Source organism: Scomber japonicus, chromosome 9 (genome assembly GCF_027409825.1).
Source record: "Scomber japonicus isolate fScoJap1 chromosome 9, fScoJap1.pri, whole genome shotgun sequence".
NCBI lineage: Eukaryota > Metazoa > Chordata > Actinopteri > Scombriformes > Scombridae > Scomber > Scomber japonicus.
The window spans coordinates 5,463,916-5,490,360 of record NC_070586.1 but is presented as its reverse complement, the minus strand read 5'-3'; the positions used below and the strand labels follow the sequence as shown (position 1 = coordinate 5,490,360).

The following is a 26,445-nucleotide window of genomic DNA, read 5'->3' as shown; positions in this document are numbered from 1 at the left end:
GTTTGAAAAGGACTTGCAAGAAGAATATACTTACAAATTCCTACCCTTTTCTCTCTACTACTCCATTAACTTGTATAATTCATAAACTACTATTCCAAATTTGTTTACTACCCCAATATTCAGTCAATTTCAGAAACAAGAACAATTAAAAACCCATTAACACAATATTTCCTCATCTATATACCTCTTAAAATGATTTTGGTTTTGTATATAAAACTGAAATATCTGATTTGACTGTACTCCTGCGAAACTAGTAGTTCTTGGTTTAAAAAACATTCACTGAGGATCAATTGAGCCTTGCATCTGGAAACTGCTTTTACAATGACTCTGATTACAAAACAGAACACATTTGAAATTATTTATTTATAAGAAATTAGCTTTTAGACAAAAGGGAGAATAACACAACTATGTTGCGGCACAATCATCATTCCTTTTTGACTTTGCTTCTAGAAAACACCCTTCGCCACAAAAACTTAACTGCTGCAATGAAAGCAGTCACAACTAGCAGAATAACTGCCAGCAGAAATGCCACCACATCAATTGAGTGGTACTGGATCTTGGACATCTTGTAAGACTCTGTCCTTAGATGTGGAGCTCCTTTGTGTCTCATGACAAACTCAATCCAGAACATGGCACGATCCATGGGTTTCATGGGCTGATCTCTTTGTAGGTTTGAAAGCGCCTTCATCTTGTCCCTGTAGGACGGCTCATAGAGCACCTCCTTCAGTGCCTGCAGGAAGTTGTCTTTGTTCAGAGTTGAAATGTCCAACACTTTGGCCACACCTCTTGCTTTCATCCTGAAGAAGTTGTCATGCTGGTCGAACATGAGAGGAAGGCCGACCAGGGGAACACCGTGGTAAACGGCCTCCTGAACACCATTGGTGCCTCCATGGGCGACAAACACTCTGGTCTTAGGATGACCCAGCAGGTCGTTTTGAGGCAGCCAGTCCACAAGCAAGGTGTTGTTGCCAAGGGATGATGGTCTTTTGCCTTTATGCTTCCAGATAACCTTCTGAGGGAGTTGGGCAAAGGCAGCAGCAATGTCCTCAGTCATGTCTTCAGGAAGTTTTGCCACCAGGGTGCCTAATGTCATAACAATGATACCATGTTCACCAGAGCTCTGGACAAAATCCTCTAGTTCTTTAGAGAGGGGCTTGGAGGGTTTGCACTGAAATCCTGACATGTAGACGATGTTTGGCATTGTGGGTCGTGGGAACTCAAAAGTAAAATCATTCCTCATCAACCAGATGTCTGCTGCTTGGAACAGCTCCATGTAGTGGACATCGGGGCCGAAATAGCGATCGACAAATGGTTGATAGTTTGGGTCTGGGACATACTTAATTTGTATACGTGTGAAGAAATAGAAAAGGAAGTTCTTGACCCGCTGGGAAAACGTCATCTTGTCAGTCAGCTCTGTTATTGGGATTGGGACATAAGACAATGGGGAAGGAGCAATTAAATGATGTGCCTCACCCTGAATAGTCCACCTCGCATTCAAGACAAGTGGAAGACCCAAACCGTGAGCAAGAAGCACCCCTCCACCTATTGCAGGATCCGTCAGAACCAAATCATATTTGGCATCATGGAGGCTCTGCATCAATTTCTTGTTCTCAAATACATCAACCATCATCTCCACCACCTGCTTATTTATGTCATAGAACTGTGTCACAATTTCATACTGCAGAGACATTAGAGTCCAAATTGAGGTGCCTTCCCGCCGCATGTTCAACATTCTGGTTGCAAAGGACCCAAAATTTTCCTCATCAAAACCATTCAAGGAATTTATAGTGATGGACTTGTAGTGATTTGACTCTGCCTTGATGTACCAGCTGTCAGATGGACGCATCACTGTGACTTCATGGCCTCTGGAGTGAAGCTCCTCAATGAGGATTTTCATGTTGACCCAGTGGCTTCCATCTCTAGGGAACACCAATACTTTCCCTCCATTTGCCAAAAGTGAAGAGCAGAGCAGCACGGCCAGCGCCAGCAAGGTTGGTCGGTACATCTCTGAAAGAGATTCTGACAAGAGATGTATGGATTTTAGATCTCTAATTCTTAACAAGGCTTTACAGTTATTGAGTTATAGAGAACAGGTCAATTTACTTTTCAAACATGTAAACATAAAGACACAGAAAATAGATACGTTATAATTAAAAAAAACTGTACTGACTCTGAGCAGTTATCTTTGAATTTGATATTTATTCATTTATTTTGAACATGAAAATAAAAACAGATGAATAAAGTGAATAGAGAAAACAAGAATAACAATGTTTGAAAATGACTTGCAAGAAGAATATACTTACAAATTCCTACCCCTTTGTCTCTACTACTACATTAACTCGTGTAATTCATAAACTACTATTCCAAATTTGTTTACTACCCCAATATTCAGTCAATTTCAGAAACAAGAACAATTAAAAACCCATTAACACAATATTTCCTCATCTATATACCTCGTAAAATTATTTTGGTTTTGTATATAAAACTGAAATATCTGATTTGACTGTACTCCTGCTAAACTAGTAGTTCTTGATTTGAAAAACATTCACTGAGGATCAATTGAGCCTTGTATCTGGAAACTGCTTTTACAATGTATATGACTCTGACTAAAAAACAGAACACATTTGAAATGATTTCCTTACTAGAAATTACCTTCTAGACAAAAGGGAGAATAACACAACTATGTTGCAGCACATTCATCATTCCTTTTTGACTTTGCTTCTAGAAAACACCCTTCGCCACAAAAACTTAACCACTGCAATGTAAATGATTAAAACTAGCAGAACAACTGCCAATAGAAATGCCACCACATCAATTGAGTGGTACTGGATCTTGGACATCTTGTAAGAATCTGTCCTTAGATGTGGAGCTCCTTTGTGTCTCATGACAAACTCAATCCAGAACATGGCACGATCCATGGGTTTCATGGGCTGATCTCTTTGTAGGTTTGAAAGCGCCTTCATCTTGTCCCTGTAGGACGGCTCATAGAGCACCTCCTTCAGTGCCTGCAGGAAATTGTCTTTGTTTAGAGTTGAAATGTCCAACACTTTGGCCACACCTCTTATTTCCATCCTGAAGAAGTTGTCATGCTGGTCAAACATGAGGGGAAGGCCGACCAGGGGAACACCGTGGTAAACGGCCTCCTGAACACCATTGGTGCCTCCATGGGCTACAAACACTCTGGTCTTAGGATGACCCAGCAGGTCGTTTTGAGGCAGCCAGTCCACAATCAAGGTGTTGTTGCCAAGGGATGATGGTCTTTTGCCTTTATGCCTCCAGATAACCTTCTGAGGGAGTTGGGCAAAGGCAGCAGCAATGTCCTCAGTCATGTCTTCAGGAAGTTTTGCCACCAGGGTGCCCAATGTCATAACAATGATACCATGTTCACCAGAGCTCTGGACAAAATCCTCTAGTTCTTTAGAGAGGGGCTTGGAGGGTTTGCACTGAAATCCTGACATGTAGACGACGTTTGGCATTGTGGGGCGTGGGAACTCAAAAGTAAAATCATTCCTCATCAACCAGATGTCTGCTGCTTGGAACAGCTCCATGTAGTGGACATCAGGGCCGAAATAATGATCGACAAATGGTTGATAGTTTGGGTCTGCGACATACTTAATTTGGATACGTGTGAAGAAATAGAAAAGGAAGTTCTTGACCCGCTGAGAAAATGTCATCTTGTCAGTCAGCTCTGATATTGGGATTGGGACATAAGACAATGGGGAAGGAGCAATTGAACGATGTGCCTCACCCTGAATAGTCCACCTCGCATTGAAGACAAGTGGAAGACCCAAACGGTGAGCCAGAAGCACCCCTCCACCTATTGCAGGATCCGTCAGAACCAAATCATATTTGGTGTCATTGAGGCTCTGCATCAATTTCTTGTTCTCAAACACATCAACCGTCATGTCCACCACCTGCTTATTCACCTGAGAGAACTGTCTCACCATTTCATACTCCAGAGACATACGAGTCCAAATTGAGGCGCCTTCCCGCCGCATGTTCAACATTCTGGTTACAAATGAGCCAAAAGTTTCTGGATCAAAGCCAATAGGAGAATTTATAGTGATGGACTTGTAGTGATTTGACTCTGCCTTGATGTACCAGCTGTCAGATGAACGCATCACTGTGACTTCATGGCCTCTGGAGTGAAGCTCCTCAATGAGGATTTTCATGTTGACCCAGTGGCTCCCGTCTACAGGGAACACCAATACTTTGCCTCCATTCACCAAAAGTGAACAGCAGAGCAGCACGGCCAGCGCCAGCAGGGTTGGCCGGTACATCTCTGAAAGAGATTCTGACAAGAGATGTATGGATTTTAGATCTCTAATTCTTAACAAGGCTTTACAGTTATTGAGTTATAGAGAACAGGTCAATTTACTTTTCAAACATGTAAACATAAAGACACAAAAAATAAATACAACACAATTGAAATAAACTCTACTGACTCTGAGCAGTTATCTTTGAATTTGATATTTATTTAGTTATTTTGAACATGAAAATAAAAACAGATAAATAAAGAGAACAAACAAAACAAGAATAACTGTTTGAAAAGGACTTGCAAGAAGAATATACTTACAAATTCCTACCCCTTTGTCTCTACTACTCCATTAACTCATGTATAATTCATAAACAACTATTCCAAATGTATTTGCTACCCCAATATTCAGTCAATTTCAGAAACAAAAAGAATAATTAAAAGCGCATTAACACAATGCTTCCTCATTGATATACCTCTTAAAAATATTTTGGTTTTGTATATAAAACTGAAATATCTGATTTGACTGTACTCCTGCAAAACTAGCAGTTCTTGATTTGAAAAACATTCACTTCAATCAATTGAGACTTGCATCTGGAAACTGGGCCAATTTGCCAATTCTGGTCAGAGGTGGAGATAATTATATGACTTCCTGTCTTGCAAAGGTCCAGAACCATATAAAGACACCATCATGTACCTTCATCCACAGGTCTAGTTCAGAAAGTTAAGGACCATTGTGAGGTCCCTCTCCCTTTCTAGTCCTGCAAAAATAATATGAGTCTTTCATCTGAAAAACATTCACTGAAGATCAGTTGGGTTTGTCATCTGGAAGCTTGACTAATTGGCGAACACTGGTTAGTGATTTAGATAAGGACACGACTCACTGTCTTACAAAGGTCCTGAGCCTTATAATAATGTAAAACTGTTCATTATCTTATCTAGAGCTGTTGATAAAATATTTTAGAGTATATTATCCACACCGTCTATAGGTTTAGGTGATTGGCTGCCATACAGTTTCAGAATTTTATTTTATTTCAGATCTGCAATACCTATGGTTCTAGTTCTTCACATCTTGAAGTGACTGCTAAGTATTGATTGACATAGGCAACCTGGACTAATTGGCAAACTCATGTTGATGGTCTTAATATAAAGACATGACTTGCCATCTTGCAGAGGTCCCATTCCTTGGTAAGATATTTTAAACTAGATTAGAGTTTAGTTCTTCACATGGTTGAGGATCTTATCAAGATGAAAAGTCTTGTCATCATCTTAACCACCAACCCAAGTTTACAAATCCTCCTCAAATGTTTTTGAGTCCCAAAACTTGCACTAGTTTTGCAGGATTACAGCCAAATCTAAGAGGACTGGTTGTAGTTGAAATGAAAAGAAATAGATATGCAGGTGTTTAATGTCCACATATGTAGTTTCATGATCAGTTGTTTTTGGCAAACTTTTACAAGGAGCAGCAAGGACACAGACTTTTCAAACATGAAGTTGCACATGTGATATTTTAATGTACACTATAATGAATTCCTTTAATCCTTGAAATGTTCACAAAGTCACATAAAATATTTAAACTGTTCGAAGCAACAGACTATTATGCATTACATGAGAGATCTCAACATATTTTAAAGTGAAATTTTCTAACTAGCTTTTGTTTCCAACTCAAATGGATAACAGAAATTTGTGGAACGATAACATTATGACAACATATCATTACAAATGTTATTTCACTTAAAGTCAATAAACAATGATGAACTATTAGTCATTCCAACTGATAGACATATGAACATTTTAATTAAATGCATTGCAGTTTATTTAAGTAAATGTTGTTGTTTATGAGAACAATACAAATCTTGCATTATTAAGAACTCTTCAAAACAAACCTGGATATGAACTTAGAATTGATCACTTGACTAAAGTCCTAACATTCACCAAAGATAAGAGACCCGATTAAATGACAAAAAGAGAGAAAGGGCAAAATGTAAAATATCACCCTGATGGAGGTCACTATACGATGTGAGATTTGTCAGTGTATGCTAATATATATTATGAGGTATGCAGATGACAGTACAAGCCTGCTTTTACAATGTATATGACTCTGACTACAAAACAGAACACATTTGAATTGATTTCTTTACTAGAAATTACCTTTTAGACAAAAGGGAGAATAACACAACTATGTTGCAGCACATTCATCATTCCTTTTTGACTTTGCTTCTAGAAAACACCCTTCGCCACAAAAACTTAACTGATGCAATGAAAACGGTCACAACTAGCAGAATAACTGCCAATAGAAGTGCCACCACATCAATTGAGTGGTACTGGATCTTGGACATCTTGTAAGACTCTGTCCTTAGATGTGGAGCTCCTTTGTGTCTCATGACAAACTCAATCCAGAACATGGCACGATCCATGGGTTTCATGGGCTGATCTCTTTGTAGGTTTGAAAGCGCCTTCATCTTGTCCCTGTAGGACGGCTCATAGAGCACCTCCTTCAGTGCCTGCAGGAAGTTGTCTTTGTTAAGAGTTGAAATGTCCAACACTTTGGCCACACCTCTTGCTTCCATCCTGAAGAAGTTGTCATGCTGGTCGAACATGAGGGGAAGGCCGACCAGGGGAACACCGTGGTAAACGGCCTCCTGAACACCATTGGTGCCTCCATGGGCTACAAACACTCTGGTCTTAGGATGACCCAGCAGGTCGTTTTGAGGCAGCCAGTCCACAAGCAAGGTGTTGTTGCCAAGGGATGATGGTCTTTTGCCTTTATGCCTCCAGATAACCTTCTGAGGGAGTTGGGCAAAGGCAGCAGCAATGTCCTCAGTCATGTCTTCAGGAAGTTTTGCCACCAGGGTGCCTAATGTCATAACAATGATGCCATGTTCACCAGAGCTCTGGACAAAATCCTCTAGTTCTTTAGAGAGGGGCTTGGAGGGTTTGCACTGAAATCCTGACATGTAGACGACGTTTGGCATTGTGGGTCGTGGGAACTCAAAAGTAAAATCATTCCTCATCAACCAGATGTCTGCTGCTTGGAACAGCTCCATGTAGTGGACATCAGGGCCGAAATAGCGATCAACAAATGGTTGATAGTTTGGGTCTGTGACATACTTAATTTGGATACGTGTGAAGAAATAGAAAAGGAAGTTCTTGACACGCTGGGAAAACGTCATCTTGTCAGTCAGCTCTGTTGATGGGATTGGGACATACGACAATGGGGAAGGAGCAATTGAATGATGTGCCTCACCCTGAATAGTCCACCTCACATTCAAGACAAGTGGAAGACCCAAACCGTGAGCAAGAAGCACCCCTCCACCTATTGCAGGGTCCGTCAAAACCAAATCATATTTGGCATCATGGAGGCTCTGCATCAATTTCTTGTTCTCAAATACATCAACCATCATCTCCACCACCTGCTTATTCATGTCATAGAACTGTGTCACAATTTCATACTCCAGAGACATACGAGTCCAAATTGAGGTGCCTTCCCGCCGCATGTTCAACATTCTGGTTACAAATGAGCCAAAATTTTCCTCATCAAAACCATTCGAGGAATTTATAGTGATGGACTTGTAGTGATTTGACTCTGCCTTGATGTACCAGCTGTCAGATGGACGCATCACTGTGACTTCATGGCCTCTGGAGTGAAGCTCCTCAATGAGGATTTTCATGTTGACCCAGTGGCTTCCATCTAAAGGGAACACCAATACTTTGCCTCCATTCACCAAAAGTGAACAGCAGAGCAGCACGGCCAGCGCCAGCAGGGTTGGCCGGTACATCTCTGAAAGAGATTCTGACAAGAGATGTATGGATTTTAGATCTCTAATTCTTAACAAGGCTTTACAGTTATTGAGTTATAGAGAACAGGTCAATTTACTTTTCAAACATGTAAACATAAAGACACAAAAAATAAATACAACACAATTGAAATAAACTCTACTGACTCTGAGCAGTTATCTTTGAATTTGATATTTATTTAGTTATTTTGAACATGAAAATAAAAACAGATAAATAAAGAGAACAAACAAAACAAGAATAACTGTTTGAAAAGGACTTGCAAGAAGAATATACTTACAAATTCCTACCCCTTTGTCTCTACTACTCCATTAACTCATGTATAATTCATAAACAACTATTCCAAATGTATTTGCTACCCCAATATTCAGTCAATTTCAGAAACAAAAAGAATAATTAAAAGCGCATTAACACAATGCTTCCTCATTGATATACCTCTTAAAAATATTTTGGTTTTGTATATAAAACTGAAATATCTGATTTGACTGTACTCCTGCAAAACTAGCAGTTCTTGATTTGAAAAACATTCACTTCAATCAATTGAGACTTGCATCTGGAAACTGGGCCAATTTGCCAATTCTGGTCAGAGGTGGAGATAATTATATGACTTCCTGTCTTGCAAAGGTCCAGAACCATATAAAGACACCATCATGTACCTTCATCCACAGGTCTAGTTCAGAAAGTTAAGGACCATTGTGAGGTCCCTCTCCCTTTCTAGTCCTGCAAAAATAATATGAGTCTTTCATCTGAAAAACATTCACTGAAGATCAGTTGGGTTTGTCATCTGGAAGCTTGACTAATTGGCGAACACTGGTTAGTGATTTAGATAAGGACACGACTCACTGTCTTACAAAGGTCCTGAGCCTTATAATAATGTAAAACTGTTCATTATCTTATCTAGAGCTGTTGATAAAATATTTTAGAGTATATTATCCACACCGTCTATAGGTTTAGGTGATTGGCTGCCATACAGTTTCAGAATTTTATTTTATTTCAGATCTGCAATACCTATGGTTCTAGTTCTTCACATCTTGAAGTGACTGCTAAGTATTGATTGACATAGGCAACCTGGACTAATTGGCAAACTCATGTTGATGGTCTTAATATAAAGACATGACTTGCCATCTTGCAGAGGTCCCATTCCTTGGTAAGATATTTTAAACTAGATTAGAGTTTAGTTCTTCACATGGTTGAGGATCTTATCAAGATGAAAAGTCTTGTCATCATCTTAACCACCAACCCAAGTTTACAAATCCTCCTCAAATGTTTTTGAGTCCCAAAACTTGCACTAGTTTTGCAGGATTACAGCCAAATCTAAGAGGACTGGTTGTAGTTGAAATGAAAAGAAATAGATATGCAGGTGTTTAATGTCCACATATGTAGTTTCATGATCAGTTGTTTTTGGCAAACTTTTACAAGGAGCAGCAAGGACACAGACTTTTCAAACATGAAGTTGCACATGTGATATTTTAATGTACACTATAATGAATTCCTTTAATCCTTGAAATGTTCACAAAGTCACATAAAATATTTAAACTGTTCGAAGCAACAGACTATTATGCATTACATGAGAGATCTCAACATATTTTAAAGTGAAATTTTCTAACTAGCTTTTGTTTCCAACTCAAATGGATAACAGAAATTTGTGGAACGATAACATTATGACAACATATCATTACAAATGTTATTTCACTTAAAGTCAATAAACAATGATGAACTATTAGTCATTCCAACTGATAGACATATGAACATTTTAATTAAATGCATTGCAGTTTATTTAAGTAAATGTTGTTGTTTATGAGAACAATACAAATCTTGCATTATTAAGAACTCTTCAAAACAAACCTGGATATGAACTTAGAATTGATCACTTGACTAAAGTCCTAACATTCACCAAAGATAAGAGACCCGATTAAATGACAAAAAGAGAGAAAGGGCAAAATGTAAAATATCACCCTGATGGAGGTCACTATACGATGTGAGATTTGTCAGTGTATGCTAATATATATTATGAGGTATGCAGATGACAGTACAAGCCTGCTTTTACAATGTATATGACTCTGACTACAAAACAGAACACATTTGAATTGATTTCTTTACTAGAAATTACCTTTTAGACAAAAGGGAGAATAACACAACTATGTTGCAGCACATTCATCATTCCTTTTTGACTTTGCTTCTAGAAAACACCCTTCGCCACAAAAACTTAACTGATGCAATGAAAACGGTCACAACTAGCAGAATAACTGCCAATAGAAATGCCACCACATCAATTGAGTGGTACTGGATCTTGGACATCTTGTAAGACTCTGTCCTTAGATGTGGAGCTCCTTTGTGTCTCATGACAAACTCAATCCAGAACATGGCACGATCCATGGGTTTCATGGGCTGATCTCTTTGTAGGTTTGAAAGCGCCTTCATCTTGTCCCTGTAGGACGGCTCATAGAGCACCTCCTTCAGTGCCTGCAGGAAGTTGTCTTTGTTAAGAGTTGAAATGTCCAACACTTTGGCCACACCTCTTGCTTCCATCCTGAAGAAGTTGTCATGCTGGTCGAACATGAGGGGAAGGCCGACCAGGGGAACACCGTGGTAAACGGCCTCCTGAACACCATTGGTGCCTCCATGGGCTACAAACACTCTGGTCTTAGGATGACCCAGCAGGTCGTTTTGAGGCAGCCAGTCCACAAGCAAGGTGTTGTTGCCAAGGGATGATGGTCTTTTGCCTTTATGCCTCCAGATAACCTTCTGAGGGAGTTGGGCAAAGGCAGCAGCAATGTCCTCAGTCATGTCTTCAGGAAGTTTTGCCACCAGGGTGCCTAATGTCATAACAATGATGCCATGTTCACCAGAGCTCTGGACAAAATCCTCTAGTTCTTTAGAGAGGGGCTTGGAGGGTTTGCACTGAAATCCTGACATGTAGACGACGTTTGGCATTGTGGGTCGTGGGAACTCAAAAGTAAAATCATTCCTCATCAACCAGATGTCTGCTGCTTGGAACAGCTCCATGTAGTGGACATCAGGGCCGAAATAGCGATCAACAAATGGTTGATAGTTTGGGTCTGTGACATACTTAATTTGGATACGTGTGAAGAAATAGAAAAGGAAGTTCTTGACACGCTGGGAAAACGTCATCTTGTCAGTCAGCTCTGTTGATGGGATTGGGACATACGACAATGGGGAAGGAGCAATTGAATGATGTGCCTCACCCTGAATAGTCCACCTCACATTCAAGACAAGTGGAAGACCCAAACCGTGAGCAAGAAGCACCCCTCCACCTATTGCAGGGTCCGTCAAAACCAAATCATATTTGGCATCATGGAGGCTCTGCATCAATTTCTTGTTCTCAAATACATCAACCATCATCTCCACCACCTGCTTATTCATGTCATAGAACTGTGTCACAATTTCATACTCCAGAGACATACGAGTCCAAATTGAGGTGCCTTCCCGCCGCATGTTCAACATTCTGGTTACAAATGAGCCAAAATTTTCCTCATCAAAACCATTCGAGGAATTTATAGTGATGGACTTGTAGTGATTTGACTCTGCCTTGATGTACCAGCTGTCAGATGGACGCATCACTGTGACTTCATGGCCTCTGGAGTGAAGCTCCTCAATGAGGATTTTCATGTTGACCCAGTGGCTTCCATCTAAAGGGAACACCAATACTTTCCCTCCATTTGCCAAAAGTGAAGAGCAGAGCAGCACGGCCAGCGCCAGCAGGGTTGGTCGGTACATCTCTGAAAGAGATTCTGACAAGAGACGTATGGATTTTAGATCTGTCATTCTTAATAAGGCTTTACAATTATTGAGTTATAGAGAACAGGTCAATTTACTTTTCAAACATGTAAACATAAAGACAGAAAATAGGTATGATAATTTAAGAAAAAGGCTCTGACTTCGAACTGTTGTCTTAGAATTTGACATTCTTTATTTATTTATTTCAACCATGAAAATAAAAACAGATCAATAAAAATGTTTTTTTGTATATTGAACTCAAATCTCAGATTTAACTGTAGCCATGCAAAACTGGTATGAGTTCTTCCTTCTTCCTTCCACCTTATTTTATTTCTGATCTGCAATAAATATACAGTAGCTCTAGTTCTTGAAGTCTTAAAGTGACTGCTGAGTACTGATTGACATAGAGAAACTGAACTAATTCACAAACTCATGTTGATGTTTATATAAAGACATGACTTGCCATCTTGCAGAGGTCCCATTCCTTGGTAAGATATTTTAAACTAGATTAGAGTTTAGTTCTTCACATGGTTGAGGATCTTATCAAGATGAAAAGTCTTGTAATCATCTTAACCACCAACCCAAGTTTACAAATCCACCTGAAATGTTTTTCAGTCCCAAAACTTGCACTTGTTTTGCAGGATTACAGCCAAATCTAAGAGGACTGGTTGTAGTTGCCATGAAAAGAAATAGATATGCTGGTATTTAATGTCCACATATGTAGTTTCATGATCAGTTGATTTAGGGAAACTTTTACAAGGAGCAGCAAGGACACAGATTTTTCCTTTACCCAAATCAGCATATGTGATATTTTAAAGTTTATCATAATGAATACCTTTAATTCTTTAAATATTTACAAAGTCACATAAAATAATCAAAATGTTCCAAGCAATAAGTTATTATGCATTACACAAGACCAAACTCTTCATATTTAAAAGGGAAAACTTAAACAGGTTTTTGTTTTCTAACTACAAATTGCTCAAATTAATTCATTTGGACAACAGAAATTTGGTGGAACAATAACATGTTAAGAGCATATCATTGCAAATGGTATTTCACTTAAAGTCAATAAACAACAATGAATTAATACCCAGTTCAACTCATAGACATATATCAATTTTAATAAAATATGCTTCATTTTATTCAAGTAAATGTAGTCTTTCATGAGGATAAAAAAAAACTTGCATTAAGTACTTTTTTAAATGTACCTCGATTTAACCTAAGAATTGATCACTTGACTGAAGTTCTAAAATCTGCCAAAGATTTGGGATACCATGCTAAATGACAAAAGGACACAAAAAAACAGAAAAAGCAAAAACAGGATGGAAAATTTCACCACCTTGATGGAGGTCACTGAACTATTTGAGATTTGTCAGGGCGTGCTGCTTCGTATAATGAGGACTGCAGATGCCAGTGCAAGACTGCTTATGCAATTTTCAAGACTCAAAATACAAAACAGAACAAATTTAACTTGATTTCTGTTTAAGAAATTAGCTTCCAGAAAAATGGAGAGTATCACAACTATATTGCAGGACATTCATCATTCATTTTTAACTTTGCTTCTAGAAAACACCCTTCGCCACAAAAACTTAACTGCTGCAATGAAAATGGTCACAACTAGCAGAATAACTGCCAATAGAAGTGCCACCACATCAATTGAGTGGTACTGGATAAAGGACATCTTGTAAGACTCTGTCCTTAGATGTGGAGCTCCTTTGTGTCTCATGACAAACTCAATCCAGAACATGGCACGATCCATGGGTGTCATGGGCTGATCTCTTTGTAGGTTTGAAAGCGCCTTCATCTTGTCCCTGTAGGACGGCTCATAGAGCACCTCCTTCAGTGCCTGCAGGAAGTTGTCTTTGTTCAGAGTTGAAATGTCCAACACTTTGGCCACACCTCTTGCTTTCATCCTGAAGAAGTTGTCATGCTGGTCGAACATGAGAGGAAGGCCGACCAGGGGAACACCGTGGTAAATGGCCTCCTGAACACCATTGGTGCCTCCATGGGCTACAAACACTCTGGTCTTAGGATGACCCAGCAGGTCGTTTTGAGGCAGCCAGTCCAAAATCAAGGTGTTGTTGCCAAGGGATGATGGTCTTTTGCCTTTATGCTTCCAGATAACCTTCTGAGGGAGTTGGGCAAAGGCAGCAGCAATGTCCTCAGTCATGTCTTCAGGAAGTTTTGCCACCAGGGTGCCTAATGTCATAACAATGATGCCATGTTCACCAGAGCTCTGGACAAAATCCTCTAGTTCTTTAGAGAGGGGCTTGGAGGGTTTGCACTGAAATCCTGACATGTAGACGACGTTTGGCATTGTGGGTCGTGGGAACTCAAAAATAAAATCATTCCTCATCAACCAGATGTCTGCTGCTTGGAACAGCTCCATGTAGTGGACATTGGGACCGAAATAGCGATCGACAAATGGGTGATAGTTTGGGTCTGCAATACACGTAACTTGGATACGTGTGAAGAAATAGAAAAGGAAGTTCTTGACCCGCTGAGAAAATGTCATCTTGTCAGTCAGCTCTGCTGTTGGGATTGGGACATAAGACAATGGGGAAGGAGCAATTGCAAGATGTGCTTCACCCTGAATAGTCCACCTCGCATTGAAGACAAGTGGAAGACCCAAACGGTGAGCCAGAAACACCCCTCCAGCTATTGCAGGATCCGTCAGAACCAAATCATATTTGGCGTCATCGAGGCTCTGCATCAATTTCTTGTTCTCAAACACATCAACCATCATCTCCACCATCTGCCTATGCATCTCATAGAACTGTGTCATAATTTCATACTCCACAGACATACGAGTCCAAATTGAGGCGCCTTCCCGCTGCATGTTCAACATTGTGTCTACAAATGACCCAAAATCTTCCTCCTCCAAACCATTCGAGGAATTTATAGTGATGGACTTGTAGTGATTTGACTCTGCCTTGATGTACCAGCTGACCGATGAATGCATCACTGTGACTTCATGGCCTCTGGAGTGAAGCTCCTCAATGAGGATTTTCATGTTGACCCAGTGGCTTCCATCTAAAGGGAACACCAATACTTTCCCTCCATTTGCCAAAAGTGAAGAGCAGAGCAGCACGGCCAGCGCCAGCAGGGTTGGTTGGTACATCTCTGAAAGAGATTCTGATAAGAAATTTATTGATTTTAGATCTGTCATTCTTAATAAGGGTGTACAGTTCTTGAGTTATAGAGGACAAATCAATTTACTTTTCAAACTTGTAAACATAAAGACACAGAAAATAGGTATGTTAATTCAAAATAAACGTGCTGACTTTGAACTGTTGTCTCAGAATATAATATTATTTATTTATTTATTTCAGACATGAAAATTAAAATAAATAAATAAAGAACAAACAAATCAAGAATAACAGTTTTTTCTATAGGAGTAGGAAGAAGAATATATTTTTAAATTCCTACCCCGTTCTCACTATTCCCCCATTTAACTCATATATAATTTATAAAAAACTATCCCAAATGTATTTACAAATATTCAGCTGGTGTCATAAAATCAGATAGTTGGCAGATAGACATAGATATGCTGGTGTTTAATGTCCACATGTGTAGTTTTATGATCAGTTGTTTTGGGCAAATTTTTACAAGGAGCAGCAAGGACACAGATTTTTCCTTTACATAAGTTGCATAAGTTGTATAAAATAATTAAAATGTTCCAAACAATGCACAATCATGCATTACAAGAGACGAAACACTTCAAATATAAAAGCTAAAGTTAAAAACAGCTGATGTTTCTATTTACTGATTGCTTCGAATACTTCATTAGGACAACAGAAATTTCTGGAAAGATAACATTATATGAACATATCATTACAAATGTTATTTAACATGAAGTCAATAAACAACAATGAATTATTACCCAGTCCAACTAATAGACATATGTCAGTTTCAATGAAATGAATTTTATTTTAATGAAGTTAATGTGTGTTTCTGAATGAAGTATAAAAATATTGCCTTTTTAAGAACTCTTCAAAACATACCTGGGTATAACCTAAGAATTCATCACTTAACTAAAGTCCTAACATCCACCAATGATTTGAGATGCTAACTGACAGACAAAATAAAAAAACACAGGATAGCAAATATAGCCACCTTGATGGAGGCCATTACACCTTGTATTCAACTCTTTGAGATATTCAGAGACCAGTACAGTTTTATCCTGTTCATGACTCAAAATACACCCGAACATGTATTATTCCTTTTTGACTTTGCTTCTAGAAAACACCCTTCGCCACAAAAACTTAACTGCTGCAATGAAAACGGTCACAACTAGCAGAATAACTGCCAATAGAAATGCCACCACATCAATTGAGTGGTACTGGATAAAGGACATCTTGTAAGACTCTGTCCTTAGATGTGGAGCTCCTTTGTGTCTCATGACAAACTCAATCCAGAACACGGCACGATCCATGGGTTTCATGGGCTGATCTCTTTGTAGGTTTGAAAGCGCCTTCATCTTGTCCCTGTAGGACGGCTCATAGAGCACCTCCTTCAGTGCCTCAAGGAAGTTGTCTTTGTTCATAATTGAAATGTCCACCACTTTGGCCACACCTCTTATTTCCATCCTGAAGAAGTTGTCAAATTGGTCTAACATGAGGGGAAGGCCGACCAGGGGAACACCGTGGTAAATGGCCTCCTGAACACCATTGGTGCCTCCATGGGCGACAAACACTCTGGTCTTAGGATGACCCAGCAGGTCATTTTGAGGCAGCCAGTCCACAAGCAAGGTGTTGTTGCCAAGGGATGATGGTCTTTTGCCCGTGTGCCTCCAGATAACCTTCTGAGGGAGTTGGGCAAAGGCAGCAGCAATGTCCTCAGTCATGTCTTCAGGAAGTTTTGCCACCAGGGTGCCTAATGTCATAACAATGATGCCATGTTCACCAGAGCTCTGGACAAAATCCTCTAGTTCTTTAGAGAGGGGCTTGGAGGGTTTGCACTGAAATCCTGACATGTAGATGACGTTTGGCATTGTGGGGCGTGGGAAGTCAAAAATAAAATCATTCCTCATCAACCAGATGTCTGCTGCTTGGAACAGCTCCATGTAGTGAACATCGGGGCCAAAGTAATGATGGACAAATGGTCCATAGGTCGGGTCTGTGATGTACCAAATTTGAAAACGTGTGAATAAAAAGTAAACTACGTTCCAGACCCGCTGGGGAAATGTCATTTTGTCAGTCATCCGTGTTGGTGGGACTGGGACATAAGACAATGGGGTTGGAGCAATTGTAAGATGTGCCTCACCCTGAATAGTCCACCTCACATTGAAGACAAGTGGAAGACCCAAACGGTGAGCCAGAAGCACCCCTCCACCTAATCCAGGGTCCGTCAGAAACACATCATATTTGGTGTCTTGGAGGCTCTGAATCAATTTCTTGTCCTCAAACACATTGGTCATCATATTCACCACCTGCTTATTCACCTGATAGAACTGTAGTAGATATTCATACTCCAGAGACATACGAGTCCAGATTGAGGCGCCTTCCCGCCGCATGAGCATTAATTTGTTTATAAATGACCCAAAGCTTTCTTCATCAAAACCACTGGGAGAATTTATAGTTATGGTCTTGTAGAGATTTGACTCAGCCTTGATGTACCAGCTGTCCGATGGCCGTAAGACTGTGATTTCATGGCCTCTGGAGTGAAGCTCCTCAATGATGGCTTTCATGTTAATCCAGTGGCTTCCGTCTACAGGGAACACCAATACCTTCCCTCCATTTACCAAGAGCGAAGAGAAGAGCAGCATAGAAAGAGCTACCAATGTCAGTCGGTACATGTCTGAAAGAAATTCTGACAAGAGACGTAAGGATTTTAGATTGGTCATACTTAACCAGGTGCTACAGTTCTTAAATCATAGAGAATGTGTATGTGTGTCTAGTCTTAAAAAAGTCAGACGTCCCAACATCCAAAGGTAGTGACGCTGCCAGGTTTCAGATTGTGGTGGTTGTAATGCACTAGAAATGCAGGTTTCGTCAAACTTTGATAACAAACATAAATTAAGTTGATTCCATAATGATAATAATAATAATATATAATGTCTATTGACCACACCACAGTCACACTCACTACAGTCACCTGACATTGACGCTATTAGACTGAACGACTAGCTGCCATACTCAGGTGACTGTGTGGGATTCAAGCCAAAATCAATAAATCTAAACAGTTAAATGCAGCATCAATTCATTTTGATAAATAATAATGATAAACACAAATACAACATCTCACAGACTACAGAGTTAAGATAAAAAAGTCCTGATTAAAACTTGTGGCTTGGAGTAAGTGTTCAAGCGTTGCAATCATAGACTGTATAAAAGAAATGGACGTAACATCCGTGACGTCACCCATTGGTTTGTGGACTGCTGCTCGTAAGCCAATAGTATCGAATCTAGGCAGCGCCATCTTGAAAATTTCAGGTGCATGCTGGGAAAAAAAGAACACGGATTCTACTTATATGGGCATGAGGCGGAGCCATGGGCGGAGCGGGGAGGCTGTGATTAGTTGCGAGGGCTGGATCTCGAGGACATTGGTCAATCAACCTGTCAATCAGGACGTAGCCACGCCCTAATGCATACCCTGCTTTATCGTCAAATATAAAATCAGGGAGGCCAAAATGTCCCAAATGAACACCATACTGCATTGAAGAAGGCTTTAAACTAGCGATTGAGACCATAAACACATTTTGAAAACGTTTACTGAGGTTAGAAATCAAGTGAGAAGTTGGTGAATTCTCCATTGACTTGTATAGAGACGGTCGCCCCCTGGTGGCCTTTTGATAGAATGCAGTTATAAGTTACTTCCGCATTGGCTTCTTTTCAGAGAACCAGAACTCCCCGCCTGGTTACAATAGGCTCTAACTGTACTTTTGAATACTGCACAGATCAGTGTGTTGATGATCTTATTTTTTTCCTACTTAGATTCATTGATTCATACAATGATAAAAGCCAAATGCCTCGGAGCCTTACTGGCTAACATAAGGAGGACAACTTCATGATGATAAATAACAATAGGTGTACTTCAGGCAAAGACATATTCTACACCAGAACAACGAGATCAGAGCACATTACTCCAGTTCTAAAGTCTTTACACTGGCTCCCAGTCAGCTATAGAATAGATTTTAAATATATGAAATCATGTAAACGATGCACGAATAAGCATCAAAAACAAACTGGATGTCCTAATTAGCATTCCAAATATTTTAAATCTTTACTTGGCTGGCTCCCAGTTAGCTACAGAATAGATATTAAAGTTCTGCTACTGGTCTACAAATCACTGAATGGTTTAGTCCAGAATACATGAATGACATGTTAGTAGAATATAAACCCAGTAGAGCTCTGAGATCTACTGACTCAGGTCAGATAGTTGAGCCCAGAGCTCTGAGATCTACTGACTCAGGTCAGATAGTTGAGCCCAGAGCTCTGAGATCTACTGACTCAGGTCAGATAGTTGAGCCCAGAGTTCAAACTAAACATGGTGAAGCAGCTTTTACACAACTGGAACAAACTACCAGCAGAACTGAAATCATTTTTAAATCCAGGTTAAAAACATATTTCTCTTCTCCTGAGCTTATGATTGAGCTCTTTTAAAGCACTTTACATTTTAATCTTTCATTTGCACTCTATGTCCTTTTAATGATTTTAAAGCTAATTATTATTTTATGCTGCAATTTTATATTTAATGCTCTATTCTAGTATCTTATTTCTCTCTTTCTATTTTTCTGTACTTTGTTTTTATTATGGGGCGGGGGGGGGGGTTAGAGTGAAGTTCCCATTAAGAATTTCTGTAAAATGCAGTCAAACCAAACCTGACGTACTCCACTACAATGCTTTCTAAAAAAAGGTTTTCACTATTTTGTCTGCACACTGAGGCAAACCAAAAGGCAAATCCAAAGACTTGCATAACTCTCACATTCCCCCGCAGCTCAATAACAGTTTCCTGATTACATAACTGCTCTGTATGGGAATTACTGCCACTAAATCCCAGGAGGTTTACTAAAGCTGTTAGAGCTGTTAGCCTCTGGTAGATGTTTAGACTCTCAGGTTACACTGCGTTCACTGTGTTCATGTACGTGTGTTGGCCTGTAAAGAATGTCATGTGTAGTTTCACAACATGCTTTAACCCTTTATTATCCTTCCTTCCTTCCTTCCTTCCTTCCTTCCTTTCCTTCCTCCCTGCCTTCTTTCTTCCCTTCCTCTTCTCCTTTCTCCCTCCCTCGTTACTTATTTCCTCCGTCCTTCCTTCCTTCCTTCCTTCCTTTCCTTCCTTCCATCTGTTCTTCCTCCCTCATTCCTTCCTTTCTCTCTCCTTCCTTCCTTCCTTCCTTCCTTCCTCACACAGACATGCTAACAGTGATATTAAGTTTAAGGAAACAAACACAGGCCGCTGGTTCAAACATAAATCTACATCATCTGCTCAGAAAAAAACAGCAGAGCCTGAAAAACAAATGAAAACCGCGCCAACATTAACAACGTTAATCCTCAGACCGGTAACTGTGACGTTACTATAGCAACAAGTTTTAGGCTAACTGTGACGTTACTATACACTATGCTGTGGTGCTGCGCGTTTAACAGCTGATATTACAAAACGTCAATTTTAATTTCTCATCTAACAGAGAGAGAGAGAGAGAGAGAGAGAGAGAGAGAGAGAGAGAGAGAGAGAGAGAGGAGAGAGAGAGAGAGGAGAGAGAGAGAGAGAGAGAGAGAGAGAGAGAGAGAGAGAGAGAGAGAGAGAGAGAGAGAGAGAGAGAGAGAGAGAGAGAGAGAGAGAGAGCAAGATGCTACTGAAGCTGAATATCACTACTTAACTGTATAATACTAGATAACTTGTAATTACTATAAAATATAGTTCAGAGAATAAGTTAACTATATAAAATACACTCACTGGCTTCCAATCTAATTTAATCCAATACAGCAGAAAAAATACATTTTTTGACAAGAAGGTGAAAATTCAGCTTTATGTTCATTATTGAGAGATTGTGGTGTATTAAGGTGAATTATATTGAAAGGTGTTCCTAATATTTTGTCCACTCCATTAACATACATGAGGAGGTACACCACCACCACTTAGTATAACCTCAGTAATAAACAATGTCGAATTATCACACAAACTGAAAATATATAAACTCCATAAAAAAGCTGAATGTATATCAGAGCTGTTATTATTATTGGATTGAATTATATTGCATTGCACTTGTGTTCCTAATGAAGTTGCAGGTGACTGTAGTTCAGAGAATAAAACTACTAAATAACTAATTACTATATAATATAGTTCCTTAAATTAAAGGAAAGTGCCAAAATACAATCTGCGGCAAGAATAGGACAAGGTGCAACTTATAGTCCCCCCCCCCCAACAAAGTAAACCCCCCCCCCCCCCTATATGAAGCATTTAAGGGGGGAATTCCCTCCTATTTTAAGGAATTAAAGTTTCAATATACTGTACAAATGTTCTCCTCCTTATAAAGCCAAACAAGTGTCTCTTGAGGCGTTCTTTAATTTGAACAAGCAGGAAACATTAAGCTGATTGCAGAATAACATCCTCTTCATTCTTGTTGTAATCACACTGAACATCTGTTTTTTTCACATCTGTGTTTTACATTCTCTCTTCCTGCTACATCCCATCTGCAAAACTACAAACTCTCCTGACATCTTCTTACAGTTTAACATCCTAAACGTTTTAAAGGAGCAGTATTAATGTGAATGAGTGCAGTTTGATAGTTTGAAATGAGGTTGCTTAATGATGCATATTCATAAAACACACTGCTCTGTTGTTTTGCTGCTGGATGAGAAACATTTGGAATTTACTATCTGGCTCTTTAACGCTTAAAAACATCCACCTGTAAATACTCAGGGGTTCAGCTGAACACCATCAGAGCCGACAGTAACGGAGTACATTTACTTGAGTACAGTACTTAAGTACAATTTTGAGGGATCTCTACTTTACTCGAGTACATTTGAGAGGCAAATATTGTACTCTTTACTCCACTACATTTCTATCCATAACCGTGAGTACCCGTTACATCTACTAAAAAAAAAACACCTTTAGCCAAAGTCAACTCCATGGTCAGGTTAGATGAGAGAGGAAACCATGGAGGAAAGTTAGGAGAGAAGGAAGGGTGGAAGGAAGGAAGGAAACCATGGAGGAAACAATGGAAGAAGACGCAGCAGGTCCATCTCAGCCCGGGATGAAAATGACTTGATTTTACTTTCAGTTCCTTTTACATTCTCCCTCTCTCCGTCCCTCCCTCCTTTCCTTCCTTCCTTCCTCTCCGTCCCTCCCTCCTTTCCTTCCTTACCTCTTCTCCAAGGTATTAACATTAACATTTGTCATAACTCCATCGAGGACATTTCTATATATACATGTACGCACTGTGGCAGTAGTAATGCAATATTTAGAAAATGTACTCTTGATACTCAAGTACTTTTAAAAACTAGTACTACTACTTCAGTACTTTTACTTCAGTAGACATCTGACCGTAGTACTTTTGCTTGTACTTGAGTAAAATTTAGCAAGGGGGTATCTGTACTTTTACTCAAGTAAGGGAAGCTGTGTACTCTGTCTGCCTCTGAACACCATGCATGCACAACAAGAAGAAGAAGACAAAAGCAGCTGCACATACATTTAGCTTCATGTCTATGTACTACAGCACAGTTTTAGCTTTTTAGCTTCTAAAATCTTGAATCTGAAGTGGAATGGAAACACTTACCGAGAGCTTATCAGGCTTCACTTGTTAACACACGATCCTGCTGTTTGTGCTTTCCTTCCTTCTTCCTTCCCTCCTTTCCTTCCCTCCTTTCCCTCCTTCCTCCCCTCCTGCCTCCCTCCTTCCCTCCTTTTCTCTTTCTTTCCTCCCTCCCTCCTTCCTTCTTCCTTCCTTCCTCCCTCCTTTCCCTTCCTTCTTCCTTCTATCCTTCCTCCTTCCCTTCCTTCCCTCCTTTTCTCTTTCTTTCCTCCCTCCCTCCTTCCTTCTTTCCTTCCTCCCTCCTTTCCTTCCTTCCTTATTCCTCCCTTCTTTCCTTTCTTCTTTCCTCTCCTACCTCCCTTACTTCTTTCTTTTCCCTCCCTTACTTCCTCCCTCCTTTCCTTCCCCTTCCTCCCTCCCTCCTTCCTCCCTCTTTTTCCTTCTTCCTCCCTCCTTTCCTTCCCCTTCCTCCCTCCCTCCTGAACACCATGCATGCACGACATCAAGAAGACAAAAGCAGCTGCACATACATTTAGCTTCATGTCTATGTACTACAGAACAGTTTTAGCTTTTTAGCTTCTAAAATCTTGAATCTGAAGTGGAATGGAAACACTTACCGAGAGCTTATCAGGCTTCACTTGTTAAACACACGATCCTGCTGTTTGTTGCGACTAGCCTTCCTCACAGCCACCCCCAGCACCCAGCGGACTGACAGCTGTCCTGCTCCAGATCAGTTAAAGCAGCTCCGAGTCAGAGGGGGGCGTTGACATCGAGGTAACCGGTCGAAAGTTCATTGTTGAGGTATGCAGCAGCAGCAGCAGCAGATTGGTTACACAAGGTACAGCTAAATCACAGTCAGGCTCACGTGGTGTAGAAGATCTAAGGTTGCAGATGAAATATGTGCCACAGGTAAATTAACCTGAACATGAAAGACTTTTTATTGTATTGTTTAACCCCTCCTGTTGTGTGGTCGAGTCAAGGAAGGAAGGAAGGAAGGGAGGAAGGGAGAAAAGGAAAAAAAAGGCAGGGAGGGAGGGAGGACAGAGGAAAAAAGGAAGGAAGGAAAGAAGGTAGGAGGGGAGGGAGGAAAGAAGGAGAGAAGAAGAAAGAGAGGAAGGTAGGGGGAAGGAAGGACAGAAGGAAGGAAGGGAGAGAGAGAAGGGAGATGGAGGAAGGGAAGAAAGAGAGAAGGAGAGAGGAAGCACAGAAGGAAGGAAGGAAGGAAGAAGGAAGGAAAGGAGGGAGGAAGGAAGGAGGGAAGGAGGGAAGGGAGAAAAGGAAAGAAGGCAGGGAGGGAGGAAGGAAGGAAGGAGAGAGAAAGGAAGGAATGACAGAAGGAAGAAAGGGGGATGGAGGATGGAAGGAAGGAAGGGAGGAAAGGAAATAAGGAAGGGAGGAAGGAAGGATGGAGGAAAGAAGTAAGGAAGGAAAGAAGGTAGGAGGGAGGGAGGAAAGAAGACAGGGAGGAAAGGAAATAAGGAAGGGAGGAAGAAAGGGAGATGGAGGAAGGGAAGAAAGAGAGAAGGAGAGAGGAAGCACAGATGGAAGGAAGGAGAGAGAAAGGAAGGAACGACAGAAGGAAGAAAGGGGGATGGAGGAAGTAAGTAAGGAAGGAAGGTAGGAGGGAGGGAGGAAAGAAGGAAGGTTAATTGTGATGTGTTGGTCATGGAACGAGTCAGCTTCATGAGCCGGATCCTTTCAGAGAACAATGGGAGCGGGCTTCCACATGAAAGCTGATTTCTCTTCTTTATTCCCTTTCTTTCTTTTTCTTTTGTAAATGAATAAAAGACAGAATAAAAGGGTGGAAGAATAATAGAGTGATCTGTTTTCCCAGAGCTCAGTTACACACGCAATGCACTGACATCACATGTATTTGTTTTCTCTTTGATTTCATTTAGCATTTTTAATACTGGTTTAAAGTTAAAAGCATGTTGAGACCTTTTTGTATGTTGCGGCCGGTAATCCTCTAGTGTGTAATTATGCATGTCTAGTCATGAGACGCAGCAGGAAACACAACCTATGCATACAATGTGCACACGTACCACTTTTAAGTCAAACAACATTCATCATTCATTTGTCTGAATTATAAAAGCCAGAAGTGGAGACAAAATGGTTAAATGATATTTTATTAACCCTCCTGTTGTCCTCCGTGTCAAGGAAGGAAGGAAGGGAGGAAGAAGGAAGGAAGGGAGGAAAGGAAAGAAGTAAGGGAGGTGGGAGAGGAAGGAAAGAAGGGAGGAATAAGGAAGGAAAAGAAGAAGGAAGGAAGCAAGGGAGGAAAGACGGAAGGAAAGCAGGGAGTAAGGAAGGAGGGAAGGAAGGAAGGAGGGAAGGAAGCAAGGAAGGGGGAGGAGGGGGGAAGGAAGGAAGGAAGGAAGGGGGAGGGAGGGAGGAAGGGAAAGGAAAGGAAAGGAAAGGAGGGAGGAAGGAAGGAAGGAAAGAAGGGAGGAATAAGGAAGGAAGGAAAGGAAGAAGGAAGGAAGCAAGGGAGGAAAGAAGGAAGGAAAGCAGGGACTCCTTTCAATGAGTGTCCTATAAAGGGTTAAAGTATAATGACAAATGCAGGAAAGATAAATTATGAGCAATAGAACAAAGCAAACTGACTTAACCCTAACGTACCATAAACATATAATGGTATAATAAAGTTCAACCCCTGCACAGATAAATCAGTGTCCGTAGTGAACGCTGTCATGTCACTGTGTGTTTTCAGTGAGGTGTAAGTTGAAGGTTATCTCGGTGTGTGTGTTACCAAACAGTGTGTGTGTACTCAGGCTCTCACGTGGGACGCAGCACTCACAAATCTCTTTAGTGAAGCGGGTCCATGAATGAACTTGAGTTGGACTGAAGGCACATTTAGCAGCATGAGGGAGCATTTATAGGATAGAATAGAAAAGTTTATTGTCATTTTACAGGTATGTTCAAAAGACGTAAAGCATTAACTCTTTATTGGGCAAATAATTATATTTGGTAACTTCTGTAAATATCCCAAAATATCCTTCCTTCTTTCCTTCCTTCCTTCTTTCCTTCCTTTCCTTCCTCCCTGCCTTCTTCCTTCCCTTCCTCTTTTCCTTTCTCCCTCCCTCGTTCCTTATTTCCTCCGTCCTTCCTTCCTTTCCTTCCTTCCATCTGTCCTCCCTCCCTCCTTCTCTCCTCCCTTCCTTCTTTCCTTCCTCCATCCCCCTTTCTTCTTCCTTCCTTCCTTCTTTCTTCCCTTTCTCCCTCCCCTCCTTCTCTCTTTCTTTCCTCCCCCCTACCTTCCTTCCTTCTTTCCTCTGTCCTTCCTTCCTTTCCTTCCTCCCTCCTTCCTTCCCTTCCTTCCTCCATTCCTTCCTTCCTTCCTTCCTTTCCTTTCAATGAGTGTCCTATAAAGGGTTAAGTATAAGATTGCAGCATAAAATAATGATTAGCTTTAAAATCATTAAAAGGACATAGAGTGCAAATGAAAGATTAAAATGTAAAGTGCTTTAAAAGAAGCGATGGAGAAGAGAAGTGAAGTGATTAAAAAAAATCACCAAATATATGAAATTAGGCTTCAAAGTTGTGTAAAAATCAGCCTCTTTCTCTGCTCCCAAACGCTGAAGCCCCGCCCCCTACCAAGTGTCACCTGTCAATCAAAGTCACCACCTCTACCAGAAACATGGACGCTATGTCTGAGAGCTTTCTGCTGCTAGCTCAGCTGCTAGCTCGGCTGCTAGCTCGGCAGCTAACTCAGCTAACTGGCTAACTGTAGACTGTAGTAGTAGTGTTAGATGTAGTAACAATAACTGGCCACTAGGCAGGTTAACCACTGAGGAGAGCAGACTCTCGCTCTTATATAGTAGGAGAGGGACCAAGGGTACACCACTACGTCACAGAGTAGCCATTTTTTTGCAGGCTCAGAAAATCAGGAAAAATGAGAGGCTGAGAAACAGTTTAAGGCTTTATCGCCACTATTCAGTCCTGCAAGGTTATCAGCCTTTAG

General features: G+C 40.5%; 6 protein-coding genes across 8 annotated transcripts; all 6 read right to left on the bottom strand.

The window, feature by feature from the left end:
• Positions 1–25: 25 nt before the first annotated feature.
• LOC128365430 (UDP-glucuronosyltransferase 2A2-like) lies at positions 26–23,172 on the bottom strand. The gene is made up of 2 exons (XM_053326173.1): positions 23,102–23,172; positions 26–2,019 (listed from the first exon to the last, which is right to left on the bottom strand). The coding sequence occupies exon 2, from the start codon at positions 2,003–2,005 to the stop codon at positions 425–427; it is 1,581 nt and encodes a 526-aa protein (XP_053182148.1). The 5' UTR covers positions 2,006–2,019; positions 23,102–23,172; the 3' UTR covers positions 26–424.
• On the bottom strand, positions 2,029–4,312 carry LOC128365433 (UDP-glucuronosyltransferase 2A1-like). Its single transcript, XM_053326177.1, has one exon. The coding sequence runs from the start codon at positions 4,278–4,280 to the stop codon at positions 2,700–2,702; it is 1,581 nt and encodes a 526-aa protein (XP_053182152.1). The 5' UTR covers positions 4,281–4,312; the 3' UTR covers positions 2,029–2,699.
• On the bottom strand, positions 5,745–8,034 carry LOC128365432 (UDP-glucuronosyltransferase 2A2-like). The gene has a single exon (XM_053326176.1). It carries the CDS (start codon positions 8,032–8,034, stop codon positions 6,454–6,456), a length of 1,581 nt encoding a protein of 526 aa, XP_053182151.1. The 3' UTR covers positions 5,745–6,453.
• On the bottom strand, positions 9,499–23,189 carry LOC128365427 (UDP-glucuronosyltransferase 2A2-like). Of its 2 annotated transcripts, none has more exons than XM_053326169.1 (2): positions 23,102–23,189; positions 9,499–11,802 (listed from the first exon to the last, which is right to left on the bottom strand). In XM_053326169.1, exon 2 carries the CDS (start codon positions 11,786–11,788, stop codon positions 10,208–10,210), a length of 1,581 nt encoding a protein of 526 aa, XP_053182144.1. In that variant the 5' UTR covers positions 11,789–11,802; positions 23,102–23,189; the 3' UTR covers positions 9,499–10,207. The 2 variants fall into 2 exon arrangements, with proteins under 2 accessions (XP_053182144.1, XP_053182145.1); XM_053326170.1 differs by lacking the exon at positions 23,102–23,189 and adding an exon at positions 22,509–22,530.
• LOC128365428 (UDP-glucuronosyltransferase 2B31-like) lies at positions 11,957–23,189 on the bottom strand. Of its 2 annotated transcripts, none has more exons than XM_053326171.1 (2): positions 23,102–23,189; positions 11,957–14,923 (listed from the first exon to the last, which is right to left on the bottom strand). In XM_053326171.1, exon 2 carries the CDS (start codon positions 14,907–14,909, stop codon positions 13,329–13,331), a length of 1,581 nt encoding a protein of 526 aa, XP_053182146.1. In that variant the 5' UTR covers positions 14,910–14,923; positions 23,102–23,189; the 3' UTR covers positions 11,957–13,328. The 2 variants fall into 2 exon arrangements, with proteins under 2 accessions (XP_053182146.1, XP_053182147.1); XM_053326172.1 differs by lacking the exon at positions 23,102–23,189 and adding an exon at positions 22,509–22,558.
• LOC128365431 (UDP-glucuronosyltransferase 2A2-like) lies at positions 15,914–22,558 on the bottom strand. The gene is made up of 2 exons (XM_053326174.1): positions 22,509–22,558; positions 15,914–17,599 (listed from the first exon to the last, which is right to left on the bottom strand). Exon 2 carries the CDS (start codon positions 17,583–17,585, stop codon positions 16,005–16,007), a length of 1,581 nt encoding a protein of 526 aa, XP_053182149.1. The 5' UTR covers positions 17,586–17,599; positions 22,509–22,558; the 3' UTR covers positions 15,914–16,004.
• Positions 23,190–26,445: the final 3,256 nt, after the last annotated feature.